Source organism: Podarcis tiliguerta, assembly GCF_965153285.1.
Source record: "Podarcis tiliguerta genome assembly, chromosome: 16".
NCBI lineage: Eukaryota > Metazoa > Chordata > Lepidosauria > Squamata > Lacertidae > Podarcis > Podarcis tiliguerta.
In genome coordinates this window covers 22,720,789-22,741,651 of record NC_139549.1, presented here as the reverse complement: position 1 = coordinate 22,741,651, position 20,863 = coordinate 22,720,789, and the positions used below count along the sequence as shown (strand labels likewise).

The 20,863-nt window shown below is 46.8% G+C and overlaps 2 protein-coding genes across 7 annotated transcripts in view; one reads left to right on the top strand and one right to left on the bottom strand.

Annotated features, from left to right (window-relative positions):
- Positions 1 to 7,139, top strand: part of BICDL1 (BICD family like cargo adaptor 1) — a 62,378-nt gene extending 55,239 nt beyond the window's left edge. For 4 of the 5 annotated variants that reach the window (XM_083417722.1, XM_083417723.1, XM_083417724.1 and 1 more), the window contains one exon: positions 23 to 7,139. In XM_083417722.1, coding sequence (XP_083273848.1) covers positions 23 to 223 — 201 coding nt within the window. In that variant the 3' untranslated portion in view covers positions 224 to 7,139. The remainder of the gene's footprint in view (positions 1 to 22) is intronic. The other variant, XR_014505972.1, reaches the window with a different exon arrangement.
- On the bottom strand, positions 6,101 to 20,511 carry RAB35 (RAB35, member RAS oncogene family). Of its 2 annotated transcripts, XM_083417987.1 has the most exons (6): positions 20,169 to 20,511; positions 14,256 to 14,306; positions 13,553 to 13,676; positions 9,753 to 9,877; positions 9,262 to 9,386; positions 6,101 to 8,411 (listed from the first exon to the last, which is right to left on the bottom strand). In XM_083417987.1, the coding sequence occupies exons 1-6, from the start codon at positions 20,218 to 20,220 to the stop codon at positions 8,280 to 8,282; spliced, it is 609 nt and encodes a 202-aa protein (XP_083274113.1). In that variant the 5' UTR covers positions 20,221 to 20,511; the 3' UTR covers positions 6,101 to 8,279. The 2 variants fall into 2 exon arrangements, with proteins under 2 accessions (XP_083274113.1, XP_083274114.1); XM_083417988.1 differs by lacking the exon at positions 9,262 to 9,386 and having other exon boundaries at positions 20,169 to 20,445.
- Between the last annotated feature and the right edge of the window lie 352 nt (positions 20,512 to 20,863).

The following is a 20,863-nucleotide window of genomic DNA, read 5'->3' as shown; positions in this document are numbered from 1 at the left end:
CCTTCTTTCCTTCCTGCTGCAGGATGACATGCAGAGGGTCATTGACCAGCAGCTGATGGACAAACATCCAAAGGAGTGGAGCCAGCCCACCTATTCCTTCTCCAGCGGTCACGGGGCAAAGCGGCGCACTAGACCCTCCCCCTTGCTGAGGCCAGAGCAGCAGGGGTCAGAGCCCAGCGGGGCAGAAGGGAACCGCCTCTTTTCTTTTTTCAAGAAAAATTAATTGGACAAGAGCAACCACTCTCAATTCCTTTTTGTTCTTTCTTCCCTTTTCCTTTTTTTATTTTTATTTTTTGAGATGAAGGATGCTGGAGAGAGATTCAGCAAGCCCAGCTTGTGATGGATGACGGTCTCCAATTCCGGTCACAGAAGAAGCCGCCAAAAAAAGAAAATGAAAAAAAAGGGGGGGCAAGGAGTCCCGTCCCCCAACCCTTAAGAACACTGCACTAATCTTGCAGGCTGCGTGGTCTGAACTCAATGTTTACATGCGTCATAGTCCAATCGCCGGTCTTCTGCGCGATAGCAATTGAAAAAGGACACTCTTTGATACCTTAAAGCAACATGATAAGAAAACACACCACCTTCAGGGTCTCTTGTTAGGTCCACTCTGTTTCTGCTGTGAGTAATCCAGATGTCTTAAAAGTCATTCTCTTCTGCAAAAGAGGAAACTTTAAAGGACCAGTTGAGATGTAGGAGCCAAGGAAGGGCCGGGGGCTGGGGGGCGGACGGGGAAGAGAGAGAAAGGGGGAAATACCCATGCATTTTATTTGCTGAGTTTCCATTCTTTTCACCAGACCAGAGGGCACCAGGTTGGCAAAGGCAGGTCATCCTTATCTGTCCATTTCTCAAAAGTGAGAGAGAGAGAGCAGTCGTGGCTCCTGGTTTGGGCAGAGCCAGACAGAACTCAGCAGACGGAGGAGTGTTTGTGCTCTGTCCTGGTCTCTCTCAGGGTGGGTGACTAGGCAAGAATGTAAGCACACTGAAGGCAGTACAGCTTCCACGTCAGCTCTGTTCCCCTGCTCTCCTTTCCCAGAGGTTGTGGCTGCAAGGAAATGGGCAAGTCTCTAGCCAGCTGGAAGTTGCAAGTATGCTGCAGCAAGCGTCTAAGAGGGGCAGCTGCTCCTGTGCCTAAACAAGCACCATACCCAATAAGCAGAAGTATCCCTGGACAAATCCTGCTGTCTCTGCTTGTCAGAACCAGAGCCCAGGTTTTTGCAAATTCTTGGGATTCCCACCTACCCTCCCAAGTTGGTCCTTCAGCAAAATGAGACCGCTTGCTGTCTTCTAAACCTTGGGCCAGGACTGGCTACGTGGTGCCATCCAGATCTTGTTGGACTACAGTTCCCAATATCACGAACCTTTGGCCATGCTGGCAGGGGCTGATGGGAGTTCAACAAGATCTGGAGGGCACCATGCTGGCAAGGGCAAATGGCAAGCGCCACCCTGCCCTGCTACTGATGGAGGAGCGGTGCCAGCCCCACTGCCAATTTTGGGAGAGATCTTGCATGTAATCCTGAAATCAGCACCAATGCCTGTGCTGCTTCTCTGCTGGCAGTGGTCTGCCCACAGGGGTGCTGCCTTGGGGGCTTTTGCTGCCTGAGGCAGCGGCCTCACCCCACCAGCCCTGATGTTGGCTATCCCTGCCTAGGTGCTAAACCCCACCACCCCTTGCTGCTATTGTGAGGTTAAATTGGGAGTGAGGCTCATGGAAGAATAGAAATGACAGGAGCGTGGCATTTTCACAAAGGGTAGGCTCTACTGCTAAGATGCGGGAGCAGTTGAGACTTCAGCCTGATCCCCACTGACTCCCAACCGGCATGGTCAATGGTCAGGGATACTAGGAGTTGTGTTGCTGTTGACAGATTGAGGGTCACAGGTTCCTCACCCCAGCATAGGTTCAGCCAGATTCCATCTTTTCTTGGCATGGCATTTTTCTAGGCTGGGGGTAGCCAACATGATGCCCTGTGGGTGCTGTTGGACACCCAACGTCTTGACCATTGGGCCTGTTGAGAAACCATCAACAGATGCAGGGCAGCACATTTAGCTATTCGAATTGGAGGAAGGTTTGGGGGAGCTCCAATCTAGAAGTGGCAGAGCTGAGATGCAGGTGGACTCTATGAGAACAAATCCTTTTCCAACCATAGACAGTAGATGGTGTATGTATGCCCAGTCTGCTGTTATATCTTCTCTTGGCCCTCCAAAAACAGGAACCCAACTCTTGCACCTGCTGCAGATGCCCTTCACAGCTGGAGCAGCCACAGAAATAAACTTGTCCCATATAGATTTAGACTGAGTGCACACTATACATTTGAAGCACATTCCCCCCATAAAATTCTGGGCACTAAAGTTTGCTAAGAGTTGCTGGGAATTGTAACTCTGTAAGGGATAAACTACAGGGCCCAGAATTATTTAAGGGAAAGAATGTATTTTAAAGATACAGTGTGTTACTGTCTTAATCTGGTAACTGGCTGTTAGAGCAGAATGCTTGCAAGGGAAAGAATTGCTTCTGAAAAGGATGGGGAACCTGTAGTCTACTGGCTGCTGTTTAACTACAGTTCCCATCATGCCCCTACCTATGTTGGCTGGGGTTGATGGGCGCGGCAGTCCAACAACATTTGGAGGACCATGGGACAGATAGTGCTGGTTTATGTAGAAAGGAATCCCTGCGCTGTGAGTTCTATTACACCAGGGGTGGGGAACCTGTTGTTACTGGAATCCCATCTGCCCCCAGCCAGCCTGGCCAATGGTCAGGGGATGATAGGAGTTGTAGTTCAGCAATATCTAGAGTGCCCATAGGTTCCTGATCCCTGCTTTACACCAGTCTGGAACAGAACCCGAGTGGCAACATTCATAAAGGTATTCTGGTTAAAATAGTGTGTAACAGAACCTGTTACCTGTATTCATACACTGGTTTGGCAGACAGCATCCTTGAGCACTGTGGGTCTTCCTTTTGAGTAAAAACATGCATAGGGTGAAGCTGAAATCTTATGGGGGGGGGGAGCAGCATCTTTCCTAAAATGTGATATACCATATTTTGCCGCCTTCTCCTGCAAGGTTAGCTACTGCCCATTGCATTGTGGGATAGTGAACTGAAAGCAATAAAGAGAGAACAGGGAGGGCTGGTCTCCCTCCCCCACCTTGAGAAACCTGACAGCCACACTTGTAGACTTGTTTCCAAGAGTTGCCAGTCCCCCACCCACGCTCTCTGTTGAGCATTGCCATCTGTCATAACAGTACAGCCCCCCCCCCCCCCGCCACATCATATTGTGATATTATTGAACTACACAGCCAGGGGTGCTGGAGCTTCGTGACAGCAGTGGAGAGCTCCATTAATTTGGGAGGAGAAGCGGGTGGCTGTAGAGCGATTGCAAGGAGCCATACTGCCCGCTTTATCTCCCCCCTCCCCGCATTAGCTGAGAATCCTCACTAGGGGCATCAGCCGTGGTATCACTACCTAAAGATCAGACCAGACAAAACATTGCACAGATTCATTCAGTTAATTCTTGCACCTAAAAGTACACCATGGTATATTTTGGAACAGGAAAGGGAAAACTCTGTCCCGTGTCCAGTTCCACCACCACCACCCCATTCTGGGGATTGCAACTCCCATCAGCCTCAGCCAATGTGATCCAGCTGGAGTCAAGGGCTGCAGTCGTCCCCCCTGTTTTAGCGCCTGACATGCGTTTTGCCTGTAAGCAAGAGGCTAACTGATAATGCAAGAGGGGCACTTGTAGAGCCTCTGGCTCCCTCCATCATTGATCACTGCCAAGTAGCTAACCTTTCCTTAGGAGGAGCAAAGAAAGCTACAGTCAAACAGTGGCAGGAGAGAGATGGCCCACAGCTCCTGCTTTCCCTGTGTTTGGCTATCTGGGATCCTTTTCAGCTTTCTCTGGCTGTGGGTTGGGCAGGCTCAGCATCGTCAAGAAGTAAGCAGAGCTAGCAAGCCCCATGGGTACACTTCACATGGGAGGTGCAATGGGCCACCAAGTCTATTGCCTATAGCAAAAAAGAAAGTAATGGGGGGGCCCACATCAGGATCCAGAGAGGCCCAGTTCCACATGGCAAAACTGATCCTCATTTTTACCATTTGGAGGAGGGCAAGAGAGATTGTGTGGCTGTCTGTAATAAAATAAATCCCGGCACATCGAAAACTTGCTGACCAGGAAAGAAGGCAACTCTAGAACATTTCTCCAAGTTTTAGTTTATGTGCAATTAAGAAGAAAAATGAGGAGCATTCAGTCGCTCAATTCCCCATTATAGAACCCGAAGTAATATAGGCCAGGAAGTGAGCAGCCTTTTTAAGAACAGCAGAAAAACCTTCTTGCCGGATCAGGCCTGTCTATTCCAGTATCCTGTTCTCACGGTGGCCAACCAGTCCTTTTCACACACTGTCTGATCTAGGCTGTAAGCCAGAGCTGGGGCAAGCCTGCAGTCCTTCAGACGTTTCTGGACTCTCAGCGCCCATCATCCGTCACCCACTGGCCATGTTGGTGGGGCTAATGGGAACTGGAGTCCTAACAACAGCTGGAGGTCCAGAGGTTGTCCAGCCCATCATAAGGGAACTAGGAACCTACTAGCAATGAGCATTCCCCACAGACCATGGCAGGTTCTGGGGACAGTTTGCACCTCCAGAGACCCTCGGATCTGGATCTGTCAGCGTTCCCCACTTCAGCAGCTCAAACCGCTTACCCAAAAGTAAAGCGAGATGTGCCTGGGAGCTGCATCAGTAGGCTTCCCCCACCCTGCCTAAAGCCCTTGGAAACCAAGCACACAGCAGGGATGAACAGACAGAATGTATCTATAGAGGTATATGTACATATTACACAGTGCAGTAATTTTTGTATGTAGCAGTAATGTAAATAAATGTACTTTTTATATAAATATATATAAGATATTCTATAAAGGCATATTTTAGTAGAAAACGCCGCTCTACTGCTTCTTTTGTAAATAGTTCTCGTCAGAATAAAATGGGTCCTTTCTATGGGTACTGTCTTTCTATGGGTACTATGAATTGCTCACTGCTGTAGGGGGGAAGAGGAGAAGCTGTACCCTGCAAACATTGCTAGACTCTAACTCCCATCAGTCTTGACCACTGGTCATGTTGGCTGAGGCTGATGGGAGTTGGAGTCCAGCGACATTGCGGGGGGACGGGGGACAGGACACCTTATTTGGGAGTTCCAACAGGGAAAAGCACTCCCTTGCTGCATTTAAGCCAGTCCTGGAGAACTGCTTGGCGTACTGACATTGTTGGACTCCAACGCCCATCAGCCTCCAAGCCAAGCATAGCCAGTGGCCAGGCATGATGGGAGTTGGGAGTCTAGCAACATCTGGAGGCCCACTGGTTTCCCTGTCCCCGACTTCAAACGATGGTAGCATGTTAAAAATAATAATTAGTGGTGTTCATTTAGTGCTCTTTGTACAAATATATGCCAGTTGTTCACAATGCAAATAACATAATTGAAATACTACAGGTTAAAAACAAAAGCACTTCTCAACAGCTCCAAAACCAATTCAGACAGAATGAATGATCCAATTGGGCTATTAAAAAAAACACCTTCATTTTCCACTGGATTTCTATTTAAAGCACCTAGGAGAATAAAAATGTCCTAACCTAGTACCTGATAGTGATGCTGACACTCAGGGTGGTTTACTTAAATGTTCAGCTTGTAGACTCTATCCCAGATGTGTCTCTTCGGCTTTCATTTTCCTAGAGATGAGGAGCAGCCATTGCTTTTTATCCAAAAATCTTAAGTGTATAGCCACATTTTTGTACTCTACCCTCTTGCCCCCTGCTTTGTGCAACATCTTGTCCAATGAAGAGTTCTAGACAACTCAGAAACCTGCCACATTTAGGGCATTTTGATTGGCCCCAATAAAGGTGGTGGGCCCAAGAAGTCTCTCCCTTCCGCCTTGTGAAGAAATATAATCTAGCAGATCCCTTTCCAAAAGAGGCTACATACAAGACATTAGCATACAGTACATTTTCCTGATGGGCATATGGAGCCTAACTGGGAAGGTGGGGGGGGGGGAGTCAAAGAAGCCAGAGAAGAAATGTGCACACCTGGTATTGGGAGAGAAGCAAAAGACAGGAGCCATGAAGGAAGATTTGGCAGCTTGGCACCTTTATTTTTAGTTTTTTAAAATTATTTAAAAAGCATAATTAGAAAGTTTCAATATACAGAAATAGTCCTAGCAAACCAGTTAGACATTCCACCGCTTGACATCAGCACCGCTAAAAACGCAGCTCTCCCCACCCCCACCCCATTTAATACTCCACAGGCACCACCCACTAGCACTGTCCACCAAGTAAATCTACCACCGTGAAGCCTCCTTTAACGACTGGAGCTTATGCAGCAGCACTGAGCAAAGACAAGAACCGGGAGAGGTGCTGCTAACGGCATCCTTGGGAAAAGCATCCCATGCTTCAACATCGGAAACCGGGACTGTTGCATTGGCAAAGCTCACACCCACGCCCCCCCCCTTTCACAAAAGACCACTGCAATATGAGAGCCATCCCCCCTCCCTGTCACACAATGAGGATCCACCGTTGCTTCAGCCCGTGAGTTCCAAACCAAGACACCAGCACGTTCCACTATTTTCTACGGGCCTCTTAACGCTAGCCATTCCTTCCCAATTGGTTTGCTCAGCTCACATTCTCAATTCTGGAATTAGTGAGAAGTTAACTTACAAGAGACGCACAGAGCAGACAGCTGTGGAAGATGGGCAGCTGGGATGGATGTTGTCTTTGAGAACAATTTCACCGGCTGAAACCTGTCACATTTGCCGCTTGCGTGGGAAAAGCCTGCAGAGTCAGACTACTTGCAATGCGATTGCACGAGGGCTTTGTACAACCATATTTGTTGATTTTTGTTATTCAAGGCAAGCAAAATAATAAGGGTTTTCAACTTAGCCCTTCTTGCATAATTCAATGTCCAAAGGGTCAGTGACGCTGGAGAGCATCCTATCAATTTCATATTCAGGGGGAGGAAGGAATCATTTTGGTTGAAAAACATGTGCTCTCCTATAGCCTGAGCCATCTTAATATGCTAGGTGAGCTCATTTTTAAACAATGAGGAGGTAAGCCTCTGGTTATTTCCCTCCTAAAGCCCACCATAGCCATTAAAAAAAGAACAAGGGGGGGATCCTTTTACTTTCAGCATAACCAGATCAGAAATCCAGTCAAAACTGCACAAACCACAGCAAGAAGCCCATCCAATACCTAAGAGACCACCTCTGGTCTGATAAAGGACACAGAAAATAGCCTGTTGACACCTGTTGGGTGCAAGCACCATTTGGAAGAGCCAGATACCCTTCAGCTCTTAATTTGTGGGAGAAGGGAACTAAGCAAGAGCCACAGAGAATGTTGGCAGCCAGAAATGCACTTTTGAGAAATGCACATCGCGCAACTGTGTGCAGAATGATGAGGGCAGGTGTGGGGAATAGTTTTTGACAGGTTTACACTTTGGTAGCTCTTAAGGATGTTATGGGAGAGAGATTCCACCGGGGTGGGGATAATACTAGTTTTAAGTCTCACATCTAATTGCCAAAGATTTCATTTTAACTGGCCAGAGAAGTTAAATTGGGATGGGGGTGGGGGAAGCCTCTCTCACCCCCTGCCAGGGAGTGTGGAGAAGAAAGAGAGCACAGCTATTCCAAGAAGTGACAAAGCTCCAGCTACATTGGCTATTCTGGAGTCTGGGGGGAAAGGAATCTCGGAAGGTTGCCCACACAGCCTGAAAACGTAGCTAAGGCCTCCATCCTAGCCTGAAGGTTAACAAAGGCTGAAGAGGAATGAATGCCAACAAGGGGCAGCTTCACTTAAGGACATTGTACTGTACTCTTTGGAGGGAGAGAAAAAATGGTGAACTCTGAAGAAGTCATGATTGGTCGATAATTAAGAAGGCAGAAGCGACAACGAGGGAGGCGCAGCTGGTTAAAGCACAATATACATTATGTACAAAACTCTTGAGATCAAAAGTCCACTTGGTAGGCAAAGTCATTTTTGTCTACAAGATGTTCTTGGGGGAGGGGGGATAAGGTAGGAAAGAGGGGGCAGAATCACCTCCATCCTATACCTCCTTGGCACTATTGTGGTAAGGTGCCTCCTGACCGAAAAAAAACGTGGAGAGAACTCATTTAAATAACGGCACAAACTGAGGGGTGTGCGGGGGGCAGGGAAGAGTCCTCCCGTGGCCTAGCCCAGTGGAATCGCCGCCTGCATCTGGCTGGAAGGGCTGAGCTGTCTGAGGGTGCAGTCTCTGCCGCAAAAGAAAAGGGCATTAGCAACACCGGGCCTTCTTCCGTTTACTGTTCTTCGTTAGCTTCACCACATCGTTCTGTTGCTGCTGCTGCTGCTTTGCTAGGTTGTCTTTTTTGGCTCGCAGAACCAACTCTGTGATGCAGTTGAACATCTGAAAAAGAAAAACGCAAGATGATAGTGGAGAACTCTGAACAACAATAAGCAACACGCCGGAAAGCAGACCAGCAGCAGTCTCCGGCTACACCAGAAGTGGCCAGTTCTAGAATCAGGGGCACTGAAGACATTATGTTAGCTGGCCACTAACTAGAGTTAAGAGCTTGGATAATGGGATCACATGTTCCGTCCCGAGCTCCTCACCGCTCTTGCCCCTCTTGTTCAGAATGGCAGCTGAACAATGTTGTCCCTGCTTAACACAAACTGAGGGGTGCTATTGAACAAGCTTTAAGAACACGGATGCAGAAACTCCAGATGTTGGCAGATTCCCATCAGCACCAGGCCAATGGTCAAGGGAGACAAGGGGAGGTGTAGTCCAACACCACTGGAAGGCCACGGGTTCCCTATTCCTGCTTTAAAAGAGCTGCGAGGGGCAAGTGACGTGGTTCTGGATAAAAGCCTTAAGGATACTAAATGGGGAGGGGACCAGAATAAGTGGTAATTTTTGAACCACAACTCCCATCAGCCCCCAAGGTAAGGAAAGCAAATATGTGGCCTTTCACATGCTGTAGGGCTGCAACTCCCATCCCCCTGACCATCGGCCCTGCTGGTTATGCCAAAGGACTCTCTTCGCCAGCCTCCAGAAGCAAGTCTATTGCTTTCTACTTCCTACATATCAGGCACTCTGCAGAGAAAGGGATGGTTTCTTCACAACCATGTCAACGCCTTCCTTGGTATGTAGCCTAGAACAGTCAAGGGATCAGCAATGTGCTCATCAGAAGCAACATGTCCCCTGTGGGATTAAACGTAAGCCCCCCCCCCCCATCTTTTCCTTGGTTATCACTTACTTCTTCCACATTAATGTTCTCTTTGGCGCTGGTCTCAAACAGTTGGATCCCCATCTGCCCAGCAAATTTATAGGCGTCTTCCGTCTCCACCACTTTCCGTTCTGGGTCATCGTTCTTATTACCAACTGCAAGTACCAAGAAGTCATATTTAGCATTTATACAGCTCTTCAAGGTGATCAAAGCCTTCACATTCTCAGTAATTTGGACAACAGCCTTATGAGGTAGAGCCATGTGATGATGCCCACGTTGTAGGTTGGGGTGGGGGATAGACAGAGGCCGAGAGTCAGAATCTTGCTTGCATAAGACCACCTGAAAAGCTCATGGCTGAAGTGAGACATCAACTGGGACTTAAACTGAGAAATTTAAGCTGGTTCACAGCTCAATCTGCCACTAGGATTCTTTAGCTACCATGGGAAAGTGCAGTCCTATGAATCAGCCATCAGCTGGCCACAGTAACATGACTCAAAGGCTGCTCAAACCAGGCAGCTTACCTAATATCCGGCACACATCGTCGCAATTCTGGTTTATTTCATGCAACCACCGCTTGACGTTCACGAAGGACTCAGCGCTCGTAACATCATAAACCACAATAACCCCATGTGTCCCTCTGTAGTACCTGAGGAGAGAAAGAGGTGTGTTAAGGCATGTGTCTGTGACACTTTGAGATGCTTCACATGCTTATCAGGGGAGTGGCGAGGGGAGAGAAACACCAGTATACCTGAAGCAAGCAATATGGCTGTGATGGGCTTGGGGCTGCCCTTAACTGCTTGGACTGGGCAAATAGAAACTGTGATAGAAACAGAAGGGCAAAAACTGGAGCTTTTGAAGTGGGGAGAGGGGAACCACACAGACAATGATAGGCTGCCTGGGCTTCAGCACTGTGGGGGAAGCACATGATGCAGGAAGTGGAAGCAAGATTCTGTGGGATGCAGTGTTGGCAGAGATGATTCAGAATCTCAGATTACCATGGAGAAGACTCTGTGAGCCATGGACAACTGCTGTCACCATGAGCTTGAAATGGATTAGAAATTCAGGAAAGAGAGATGAACACAAGAGGAAGATGTTACAGAAGGAACGATGTTGGCTGAACCAGTAATGTTACCGGCCAGCAAGCCATACTTGGGTAGGAAGTTTCCGAGCATGATAGGAATCCAACAGCACTGAGACATGCAAGGCCCATGGAAAGATTTGATGGACAGCTTTTTTGGTGGAATGATTGTGGCATTCACAGCTGCTATTTTGTGGGGAAGGGACCACAGTTCAACACGCAGAAGGTCCCAGTTGCAAACCCCAACATGTCCAGGTGGGAAAAAAATTCTCTGCCTGTCAGCCAGTGTAGACCAGGGTGGGGAAACCTTTAGCCCTCCAGATAATGCTGAACCACATATCCTATGAGCCCCAGCCAGCATGGCTAATAGTCAGGGCTGACAGGAGCTGCAACCCAACAACATTCGCAGGGTCAAAGGTTCCCCACCCTGGAGGAAGACAATCCACTACCAGATAAACTAATAGTCTCAACTGGTGTGTAAGTCAACCTGATGTGCTAAAAGATGGGTTGTAAGCACCTTTGGGCAGTGACCTGTTTATTTGCTGCCATGAACATGTAGGTGTAGTATAAGCAAGAGCAACTTGTAGGCAGCCTTACCACCAAGCAAGTGGCACAATGGGGGACAAGGAATAGAAGTCGGCTTTTACATGTTAATAAGCTTATTGTGCATTAAACAGCATCTGGACTGGTCACCTGAAGTCACCCTGCACACTCCCTTGGTTCCATTTCAGTAGAATTTACCAGATACAGTCTTAAGATCATCAACTGGACCAAACAACTATGTTTCTTTTTTGTAGCAAATAGAATAACAAAACACAGAAATAGACAATTGTAAATCAGCAAATGTATCGCACAAACCTTCAGTCCCTCTTCAGGGTGCAACACACAGATACATGAGTGCACACAAATCCTGGAACAATACCAACAAAATGCTGCAACCTCTGCTCATGTGCATTATTTTGGCTGAGCTTGCATGTCACTGGGAGGGGCCAAGTGACGTACAGAGCCCTGAAGCCCCACCCTCTGATCCTGCAATGTCTTGTTCAGCATTTCCTCTGGTTTCTGAGATTTCCCCTTGCTCAACCCGGTCTTTATGCAAAAAGCTGAGATTCTGAGGGAACTGAATACCACACTGGATGGCTTCCTTGTGCAATTCTGGGGAACTTGAGTGCACACACCCAGTCCTGGGCGTCGCCCTTTATTTACCCAGTGGATTAGGGGCAAAGGCATTCAGCAACTTTTCTTGTTTGCACCCGACATCTTCTTCTGGGTATTCTACACAGGGTACTGGTTCAATTCCAAAAGAGCCCCAAGTCCAAGTCACAATGTGGTGTGTGTGCGCGTGCGCGCGCACACACACATGCACACTCACACAATCACACACAGGAAGAGCTCTGCTGACACAGCACCAGTGAGACATGTTGCAGCTGACCCACACTGCCCATTTACCAGATATTCCGCAGTGCCTGGCTGCTTTACCCCCAACACATTTTCCTGTATGAATCTGGCCCACGCAGCACAACCCTCAGAGGATATGCCTCAGGACTTGAAGGAAGTCGGGGGCCAGTTCAAGCAGCATGCTCAAAGCTTGCTGTTCATACTACTTCCTGCAGCAATAAAGAAATGCAAGATAGCAGTTTCCAAACAGGCTTTCATGTAAATTGGGAAGACCCCCATTGCACCTCAAGGTATAACGTCTAGTTAAGACAAGCATTTGTCTCATTTCCAAAATATTTGTATTTGAACAATAATTGATTTCCCCTGCAGATACGCTTTATGTAACATGAATTTCATCTGCAAATCTCATTTTGTGATCTAAGTAACATGCCAACATTAACCTCTTCCTCTGCCCTGAAAAAACAGCAGACATGGAATCAGCCTAATAAAGCAAAGCTGATTTCCTGCCCTGATTTGCTCCTGTTCTGTGAACAAGCATGCCTGCTGTGTTCTGGGCAGTGCAAAGCCCTTCAGCCAATATTTTTTAAAGCACCCATTGGTTGAAGAAAAGCCACCATCTCGTATACACACTACGCATTAAAGGCTTACCAACACTGCAAACTTATATTGGTTTAATGCCACGAACTGCCATGGTTTACCTCAAAGAATCATGGGAACTGTAGTTTGCAAAAGGTGCTGGGGATTTTCTGTCAGTGATCCTTATCTGCCTTACACACTTCCCAGGATTCCTTGGGGGGGGAGGGTAGGACCACTGAACTGGTTCAAGTCACGAGGTGGCAGTACACCCTTCCTTGCTCTATAGTAAACAACCCACTTGAGACAACAGGCAACAGGATTTTAAAGACTAAAAGCTGGCAGGCAAATAATCCCCATTCAAAATACACACAGAATCTGGACTCAAGTCATCCAAATTACTTCTGTAGGGCACTTCTTCTCAAGCATACACCTATTTGCAGCTAGCCACACATTTATTTTTGTGAGCAAGTCCTGCCAGAATGCTATGACGACATAATCAAGAACAGAACAAGGTTTTTTTCCTCATTTTCCTACCAGTGCAAAAAGGAACTGGGACCAACAGAAAGACAACCCTCCCACCAAGCTGCGATTCCAGCCTATACGCTTAACATTAGATCATGTAGGGAGGGGTAAGGAACTGGCAACCTTCTAGATCATCGGTTCTCAACATGTGGGTCCCCAGATGTTGTTGCACTACAACCCCCATCATCTCTGACCACTGGTCATGCTGTCTAGGAATTATGGGAGTTGTAGTCCAACAACATCTGGGGACCCACAGGTTGAGAAACACTGCTCTAGATGATGTTGAGTTCCAAACTCCCATCAGCCCCACCCAGCAGGACCAATGGTCAAGGATGATGGGAGTTGGAGTCCAAAGAATCTGGAGGGCATCACATTGGCTAACCTTGATCTAACCACCACACAGCACAGCAACATCTCATAGGCCACAGGTTAGCCACCTCTGGAGTAGAATCACAGAATCCTCATACCCTTGTAATATACCTTTCTGTGGATCTTAACTGTCAAATGCTTTGGAAGACAATCTTGGCAGAAAAGCTAGGTAGTAGCAGCAATAAAAATAAATATTACTGTTATTGTTGTTATAGTACCGTGTGTTTATTAGGCGGCAAGTTCTCATATACTTCCTCTGGTATTGTGGAAAGGCACCTTAACTAATAATATGCAAACTTATTTAAGCAACTAATTATTAAAAGACAGGATGAAATCAAGTCCTTGAGTCAACTGACAATCCTACTAAAATAAACTCACGTAGACGTGATGGTCCGGAAGCGCTCCTGTCCAGCAGTATCCCAGATCTGCAGCTTGACCTTTTCTCCATTAATCTCAACTGTTCGGATTTTGAAGTCTACTCCAATTGTGGTGATGTAGCTGCCTGTTGAGGGAAGCGGCACAAACAAGAAGCAGTCAAGCTAATAAGCTCAGCTGTACATACAGAATTTCAACGGCCAATGAAAGGGAGGGCCCTGTTTTCTCACCAGAAAACATTCAAGCTTCAAACCCTGAAGAATGAAAATAAAACTTTATATTTGCAGAAATAAAGACTGCAAACCCAAGAGCATGTAACAGGGAGAAGAAAATTGTGTTGAGCTCATGGACTATTTTGAACAGAAACCTTCTCCCTAAAATACTTTAAATCATGACATTCAGGACTTTTACATATATATGTTTGAAATGTGTTGCAAGTCGCTTGGAGACCTTCAGGTAACAAGCAGCTAAGAATTCGAGATATTTATTATTATTATTAGTTCTGTGAGTATATATGGGCAAATGAAGGGGTGCATCCTTGCCCCACATGACCTGTTATCCCCAGGATCTAGGGTGATGAGCAAGGGTGACTTGCCACTGGCTTCCCTGCCTTCAAGCCCCTTCTCTTCTCCTTGAGTGTGAATAGAAGCATTCTGGAGCTCCTTGGATGGAAGGCTCCTCTGGAGTTGTTCTGGGCCCAGCTTACCTGAAAAAGTGTTGTCTGCAAAACGTAACAGCAAACTGCTCTTGCCAACACCTGAAAGAGAAAAGAGGGAAAGCTCAAGGATGCAAACTGAACCAGAGTAGTGTATTTTATGTTGTATTTCAACCACTTTAGAACACAAAGCATGTAATGCTCTTTTCGTTGGCTACATCTAGCAACAGTAGCTTCACATATCTGGGACTCTTAAAGGTAAAGGTAAAAGTACCCCTGACCGTTAGGTCCAGTCGTGGATGACTCTGGGGTTGCGCGCTCATCTCGCTCTATAGTCCGAGGGAGCTGGCGTTTGTCCACAGACATGGCCAGCATGACTAAGTTGCTTCTGGCGAACCAGAGCAGCTCATGGAAATGCCGTTTACCTTCCCGTCGGAGCGGAATCTATTTATCTCTTAGGTGTCCCCAAATCTGCTTAGTAGAGGCAAATGCTTTGGGTTTTCTGGCGAGCAGGTAACACAGATCATCACACAGTCTTATTTGGCTACAGTTCGGAGAAGATTAAGAAACAGGAGTCCTTCTTAAGCAGCAGGACAGATTCTACCAATCCCCTACGTCCTACAAGCCTCCAACACAATGAGCAGATCTCATCTCTAACTTTGAGTCCTCTGCAGGTGCCAGATAAGGGAGGGAACTAGGTGGTGTCTATGAATAATGGTTGGCTAAAAAGCCATGGGAAGGGGCCACTAGGATATCATTATATGAGCTGGTTCTTAATGACGTTATATGTTGCCAACAAACAAGAAAAAGTGAAGAACTCAGGACAGAGGCTCAATGAATGATTCATTTTAACTCTTGTAATTAAAGTTTTGTTATATATACTATTTTCTATTTATAAGCTACCTTGGCAAGACTGCAGTCTTGAAGAGCAATGCATAAAAACATTCTAAATGAATAAATGAACAGCATTACTAGGGATGGGAAGGGACAGGAAGAATAGCTGTTACAGTTCATGCAGGAACCACAAACGAGTCCTTATTACCGGTATATCATGGAAATCTCTCCATGTTACCTTTTCTGGTTCAGAAGGTTTACCCTTACAGGATCGATTGCAAAGGATAAACAAGATAAGAAGTGTATAGTTTCTGTGGACTAGGACAAGCAGCATACAGACTCTCACTACCATTTTTTCAAGAGAACTGGTAACATTAATATTGGGATTAAATGGTACACCTTTTGTTTTTACCTAATTGGGATTAAATGGAATTTCTGATACTGGATTACATTTAGCCAGATGATGACCAACCACTGAATACTACCTAACCACTGTACCTGTAATGATTTGGGAAGCCAGTCATACCACCCTTTGCACAAGCCATGGGAGTGGGGGAAGTTTACAATAAAATCAAATAAGATAATAGTACATAAAATCCATAAACAACACAATCCTTCAAACCACCACCATTCATAAAAAATCACTAAACAACAATTACTAATAGCGGCAACATCTAATTCATTTGTCTCATTGAGTCCCCAAATGGTCCGCGAAAATACGTTATGTCTTAACTAACTGGCAAAGAACTGAGGCCAGATGCACTTCATCATGAAGGGAGCCTCGCATGCAAGGAGCCACCCCTGAAAAGCCCCTGCAAGCACTGAAGAGAATCCTCCTGCTTTTCTGTCATCTTTCAATTTTTTGAGTGAGTGCAGAAGCCTGGAAAAAATGAACATGGGCATATGAAGCTGCCTTATCCTGTCAGACCATTAGCTGATCTAGCCCAGAATGGTCTATCCAAACCAGGCCTTTGCCCTTTTAAAATTTGGGTTTTTTTGGGGGGGATTATTGGGTTGTTTTTATTTTTATTATGTATTTTGTGGTTTTGTATTTTGATTTTATTCTGTGAACCACCCTGAGACCTCCAGATATAGGGAGGTATATAAATAATAATAATAATAATAATAATAATAATAATAATAGCTGGCAGTGGCTCTCAGAGGTATGTTGTCATCACCCACTGTCTGATCCTTTTGTAACTGGAAATGCCAGATGCTGTTATAATAGCGTTCCAGTGCTTGGCGGGGCAATACAGACAACTGTTTTACTACAGCGTTGCATGGGCTCTGTGCTAAGCTACCATTTGGTAACTGGTCATCTAGATGCACCAGGTTTTAAGACATCTTTGAGCAGAAAATGGATGAAGAGTGGCTAAACTGTAAACTGCAGAAAGATCTCCCACAGCAGAGCCAAGGGAGCAGATGGAAAACTTGCACAGATTAGTGCCACTTCATACATTATGCATTCCCTACACAGGCAGCATTTTCATGTATGAATTAAACAGCGTGAAGCATTTTACACAGCACATGTCAAGCATTCAAAACCTTTCACGTACATTATCTCAGTAATCCCAACAACTATCTGAGGAGGTAGGCTAGTATTATCTGTATACTGCAGGTGAGGAGTGGGCTGCAATAATATAATCTTGCCTCTAGCCCCCTAGTGAGTTTGTGGTTGAGGTGAGATTGCAAAGGAGCATTTTCTGGCTCATACACAGCTACTATTGCTAATATTAAATCCTCAAAATGTTTTCTAGAGGCATTTATAAACTGTATGCAAAAGAAGAAGAAAAGGGAGGCAGGCTCTGCCTTGGGTTTACAGTCTAAGTAAGACTAGACACAAAAGGAACGGGGAAATGTAAAACAGCTCTTACAAATGTTAGCTCTGGGAACAGAGAATTGCTTTTAATTAACCAACACCGGAGGTCTCTAAGCTCTCATAGGATGGCCTACAAATCTAAACACCTACATTTCACAGTTGCTTCCTTCCCCATCCCATCAACCAGGTACCTCACATTCACAATGCAAACTGTATGTCGTGCAATCATTACAGAGAGAATTCTCATAGGCTGTTCCATTTTTATAGAATGTCCTTTCTCTGAAGGACCACCAAACTGAAAATAGTTCAGAGGAAGGGCAACACCTTCCTGGTTTTTAAACTAGTTGTGGTTGAAGGGCTGCTTGCTTGGGAAGCCGGTGCTCAAATCCACATTCAGTTTTGAAACTCACAGAGGAAATAATTCCCTTTCCATCCAACCTGCTCAGCTCAATTATTGTGAGGCCACTACTCTAAGCTCTTTGGGAGGAAGGGCAGGAAACAATCGATATTAAGCCAAATTACATGTAACGTCGCTGCCAGTACTTGGACCTTGTCACCTGTGCTTGTCCTCCAAACTCTCCACCATTTCAGCATTTAAAATGCAATCTAGCTGGGACAGAGACCTAGCCTTTTTCCAACACCACACTCTAAGGTGTCATGTATATGAATGGTGCTCCATGAATAGAAATGACAATGCGTAGGCGATTCTAACCTTTGGGTAAATGTTTGGTGGCCATGGAGATTAGGAGGAAGCATATTTAAAATTTACTTGTTATTTCCAGTTACTCGATCTCCTCTTATAACATCTATAAGATACTTTTTTAAAAATCTGCAAAATACTTTACAGTCTTTCATTATTATTCCTCACATTCAAATCTACCCTCTCCCTCCAAGGAGCTCAGGGCATAATAAATAACAGTCTCCCCTGCACCTATTTTATTCTCACCACAAGCCTTGAAAGTATGCTGAGGGTTAAGAGCACAACTGACTCAAGCTATGCAGTAGACTTCTCACCAGTGGCAAGTGGGGATGAACCCAGTGAAAACCTGTCTTGAACTACACCTGTCTTTAAGTATCCTTGTTTTCACCATGAGATGTTCGACAACATGCAGACAGCTGGCATGGCATAGCGTCTAAGAGAGTTGTAGCCCAGCAGTTTACTCATACATGCCCCACTGTTTTTGAAGGGTCTTACTCAGAGGAAAGTAATCATAGGATTGAAACCTCATTTACAAATCAGGAAGCTCTTGGTTCAGAATGTATCCTCTACCACAAACACACTAGGTAACCTAAGGCAAGCTGTTTCCTCTCTTTCAGACTTGCAACTTGGAGATACCACTGACCTACCTTTCAAGACTGTTACAAGTATTACAACAAGACCATGCACGAGGTAACCAGAGTCTGTGTGGTGTAGTGGTCCAGGGATAGTCAACAATGTGCCCTTCAAATGTTTTGGTCTACAACTCCTATTATCCTCTACCATTGGATATGCTGTCTGGGGCTGATGGGAGTTGTAGTCCAAAACATCTGGAGGATGCCACATTGGGATTAGACAGTCAAATACAAGAGATATCAGAGCTCCAAGTCTTCATTCACCCGCTAAGTGACATAGGGCAGGTCACTTTGTCTAAGCTACCTCACAAGATTGCTGTGAGAATACAGCAGACAAGAGATAAATATGCATGCCACACTGACCTCCTTGGGGGAAAAGGTGGGATATAAAAATGTAACGTTTATTTATTTACAATACTTATATTCTGCTTTATGGGCCTGAGCAGCTCTCAAAGCAACTTACAAAAGTTTCTCATAAAAATAATCAAGTCTGGTATCAGGAAAAGAAATAGTATGGTTCCCTCTAGGGTGCCAAGATTATTTGAGTAGCATTGCCTGCCCTCATCCTTGGGCTTCCCTAGCATTGTCCTTCAGGCCTCTGTTTACTAGAGCCCACAGAGAGGGGCTGAGCAGTTAGAACAGCCCAAGAAGGAGGCAACTGTTTTAACTGATTCTAATACTGTACTGTATTTTTGTATTGTGATTACCTTCCCTTTGCTTAGAAACAAACAACATAAAGGAGGAACAGAATAAGCATAATAATAATAATAATAATAATAAACCACTGCTTTACAAGGAAATACTCTGCTACTTCTCCTTGACATTCCAAACAAGAGCTCCAAGAAATACACACATATATAGAATATTGTTTTGCAGTAGAAATATACATTCATTTCTCTGACATGCCCCCTCCAATCTTCCACTGGCTAGCTCTTCCCATTCCATTTTCTTTATTAATTATGAACATTTATATCCAACTTTTCATCCAAGCAACTCAAGTTGGAGTTTATACCTTCCCACCCCCCAGCAGTTTATCCTCACGACAACCTTGCAAGGTAGGTCAGGCTGAGAGGTACAGTGACTGACCCAAGGTCACTGATTGAGTCTCACCCTGACTGAACAGGGGATTTGAAACCTAACCACCTCAGGTCCTAGCCCAGCCGTAGCCAACCTGGCGCCCTCCAGATGTTGTTGAACTACAACTCCTATCAATCGTGGCCAACTACTGTATTCCTACTATACTAGCTCATTGTTACTTATACTGTGTTCTGTCCCAGGGATGGGAAACTTTGGTTCTCCAGATGTTTTACATCTCCCACCCTTGCTGATCACTGACCTTGCTGGATGGGGTTGATGGGAGCTGTAGTCCAACAGCATTCAGAGTGCTCTAACCACTAGGAAACACTAGCTCTAGAGTCACCCTGCTTCCTCAAAGAAACATGGGTTCCCTCCCCCTCCCTGCACCTTACAAACAAGACTCTTAAAACCTCCAGGGTACAGATACATACATTAATAAACAGAAAATGAACAGGGGGAAGGGGTAAACAGATATTATTCTTCTCACTTCCCCCACCCCTTGGGGATCAAATCCCTACTCGGCCACGAAGAAGCTCACTGGATGACCTTGGGCCAGGCACGCTCCCTCTCAGGCTAGCCTACCTCAGGGGGTTGTTGTGAGGATCAAATGGGGAGAAGTTGCGCACCCACCTTGAGCTCCTTGGAGAAAAAAGGCGGTATACAAAATGCAATGCAATAAATAAACCCCCCTCCCTGACTTCCCCATTCTCCCCAAGGCTGATGCTGCCCCCCCCCGGCTCTTCCGCCTCATACATCCTCCTCCCCGCTTTTCCTTCCTTCGAGGCTCTTCCGCTCCCCTCCCTCCCTCCGCGCGGGCCGGGCCGGGCCGAACTTCCTACCCTACCTCCCCGCCCCCCGCCCGTGCCCCGCCCCCTCCTCTCCCCTCCCCCACCCTGCCTCACCGCTGTCGCCGATGATGAGGAGCTTGAAGAGGTGGTCGTAGTCCCGGGCCATGGCCGGCGAGGCTGGGGGAGGGGAGGACCGCCGGGCGCCCCTGGTGCCGTCGCGGGAAGGCCGAGTTTTCCTCAGGCGGCGGCGGCGGCGGCAACAGCGGCGCCTCCTCCTCACGAAGCCGACCCAGCAGCCGGAACTGACAGAAGCGGCGGCGGCGGCAAAGCAAGCGACGGCGACACCCGCCCCCTCCCCTCAGTCCGCCGTCTCGCTCTTCCGCACCAAGGCGCATGCGCGCCGCGCCGCCCGGGCAGCTGGAAAAACCGCCAGCTGCTCGAGCGCGGCTCGCGGCGCACGCGCGGCTCCGCCCCCTTTGGCCTGCCCTGCCGCTTCCTTTCTTCTTCCTCCGCTTTACCTCGCTCTCATTCGCTTCCTCTGCCCTTGCTCGAAATGGCGGCCGGAGCGACCTTTCCCGTACTTCTTTCTTGCTCGGCGTATTAATACGCGTGCGCACGGAACGGGAAGCGGGTGCGGGGGGGGGAGTCACCTAATGTGAAGCGGCAAGGAGAGTGGGTTGGCGCCTTGCGCATGCGCCGCCTGCGGACGCCTCTGTCATCTCACCTGACAGGTTTCCCTGACAGGGGTAAGAGAGCGCCTTGCCAGGATCTAGTTCACCAAGGCGTAGCTTCTGGAAACTCTGTTAACT

Coding starts and splice junctions, on each gene's coding strand:
- RAB35 (XM_083417987.1), bottom strand. CDS start 20,220: ATGGCCCGGGACTACGACCACCTCTTCAAGCTCCTCATCATCGGCGAC. Junction 13,677..14,255: donor TGCAGACAACACTTTTTCAG/GTAAGCTGGGCC, acceptor TTCCCTCAACAG/GCAGCTACATCACCACAATT. Junction 9,387..9,752: donor CGATGTGTGCCGGATATTAG/GTAAGCTGCCTG, acceptor TGGTACTTGCAG/TTGGTAATAAGAACGATGAC.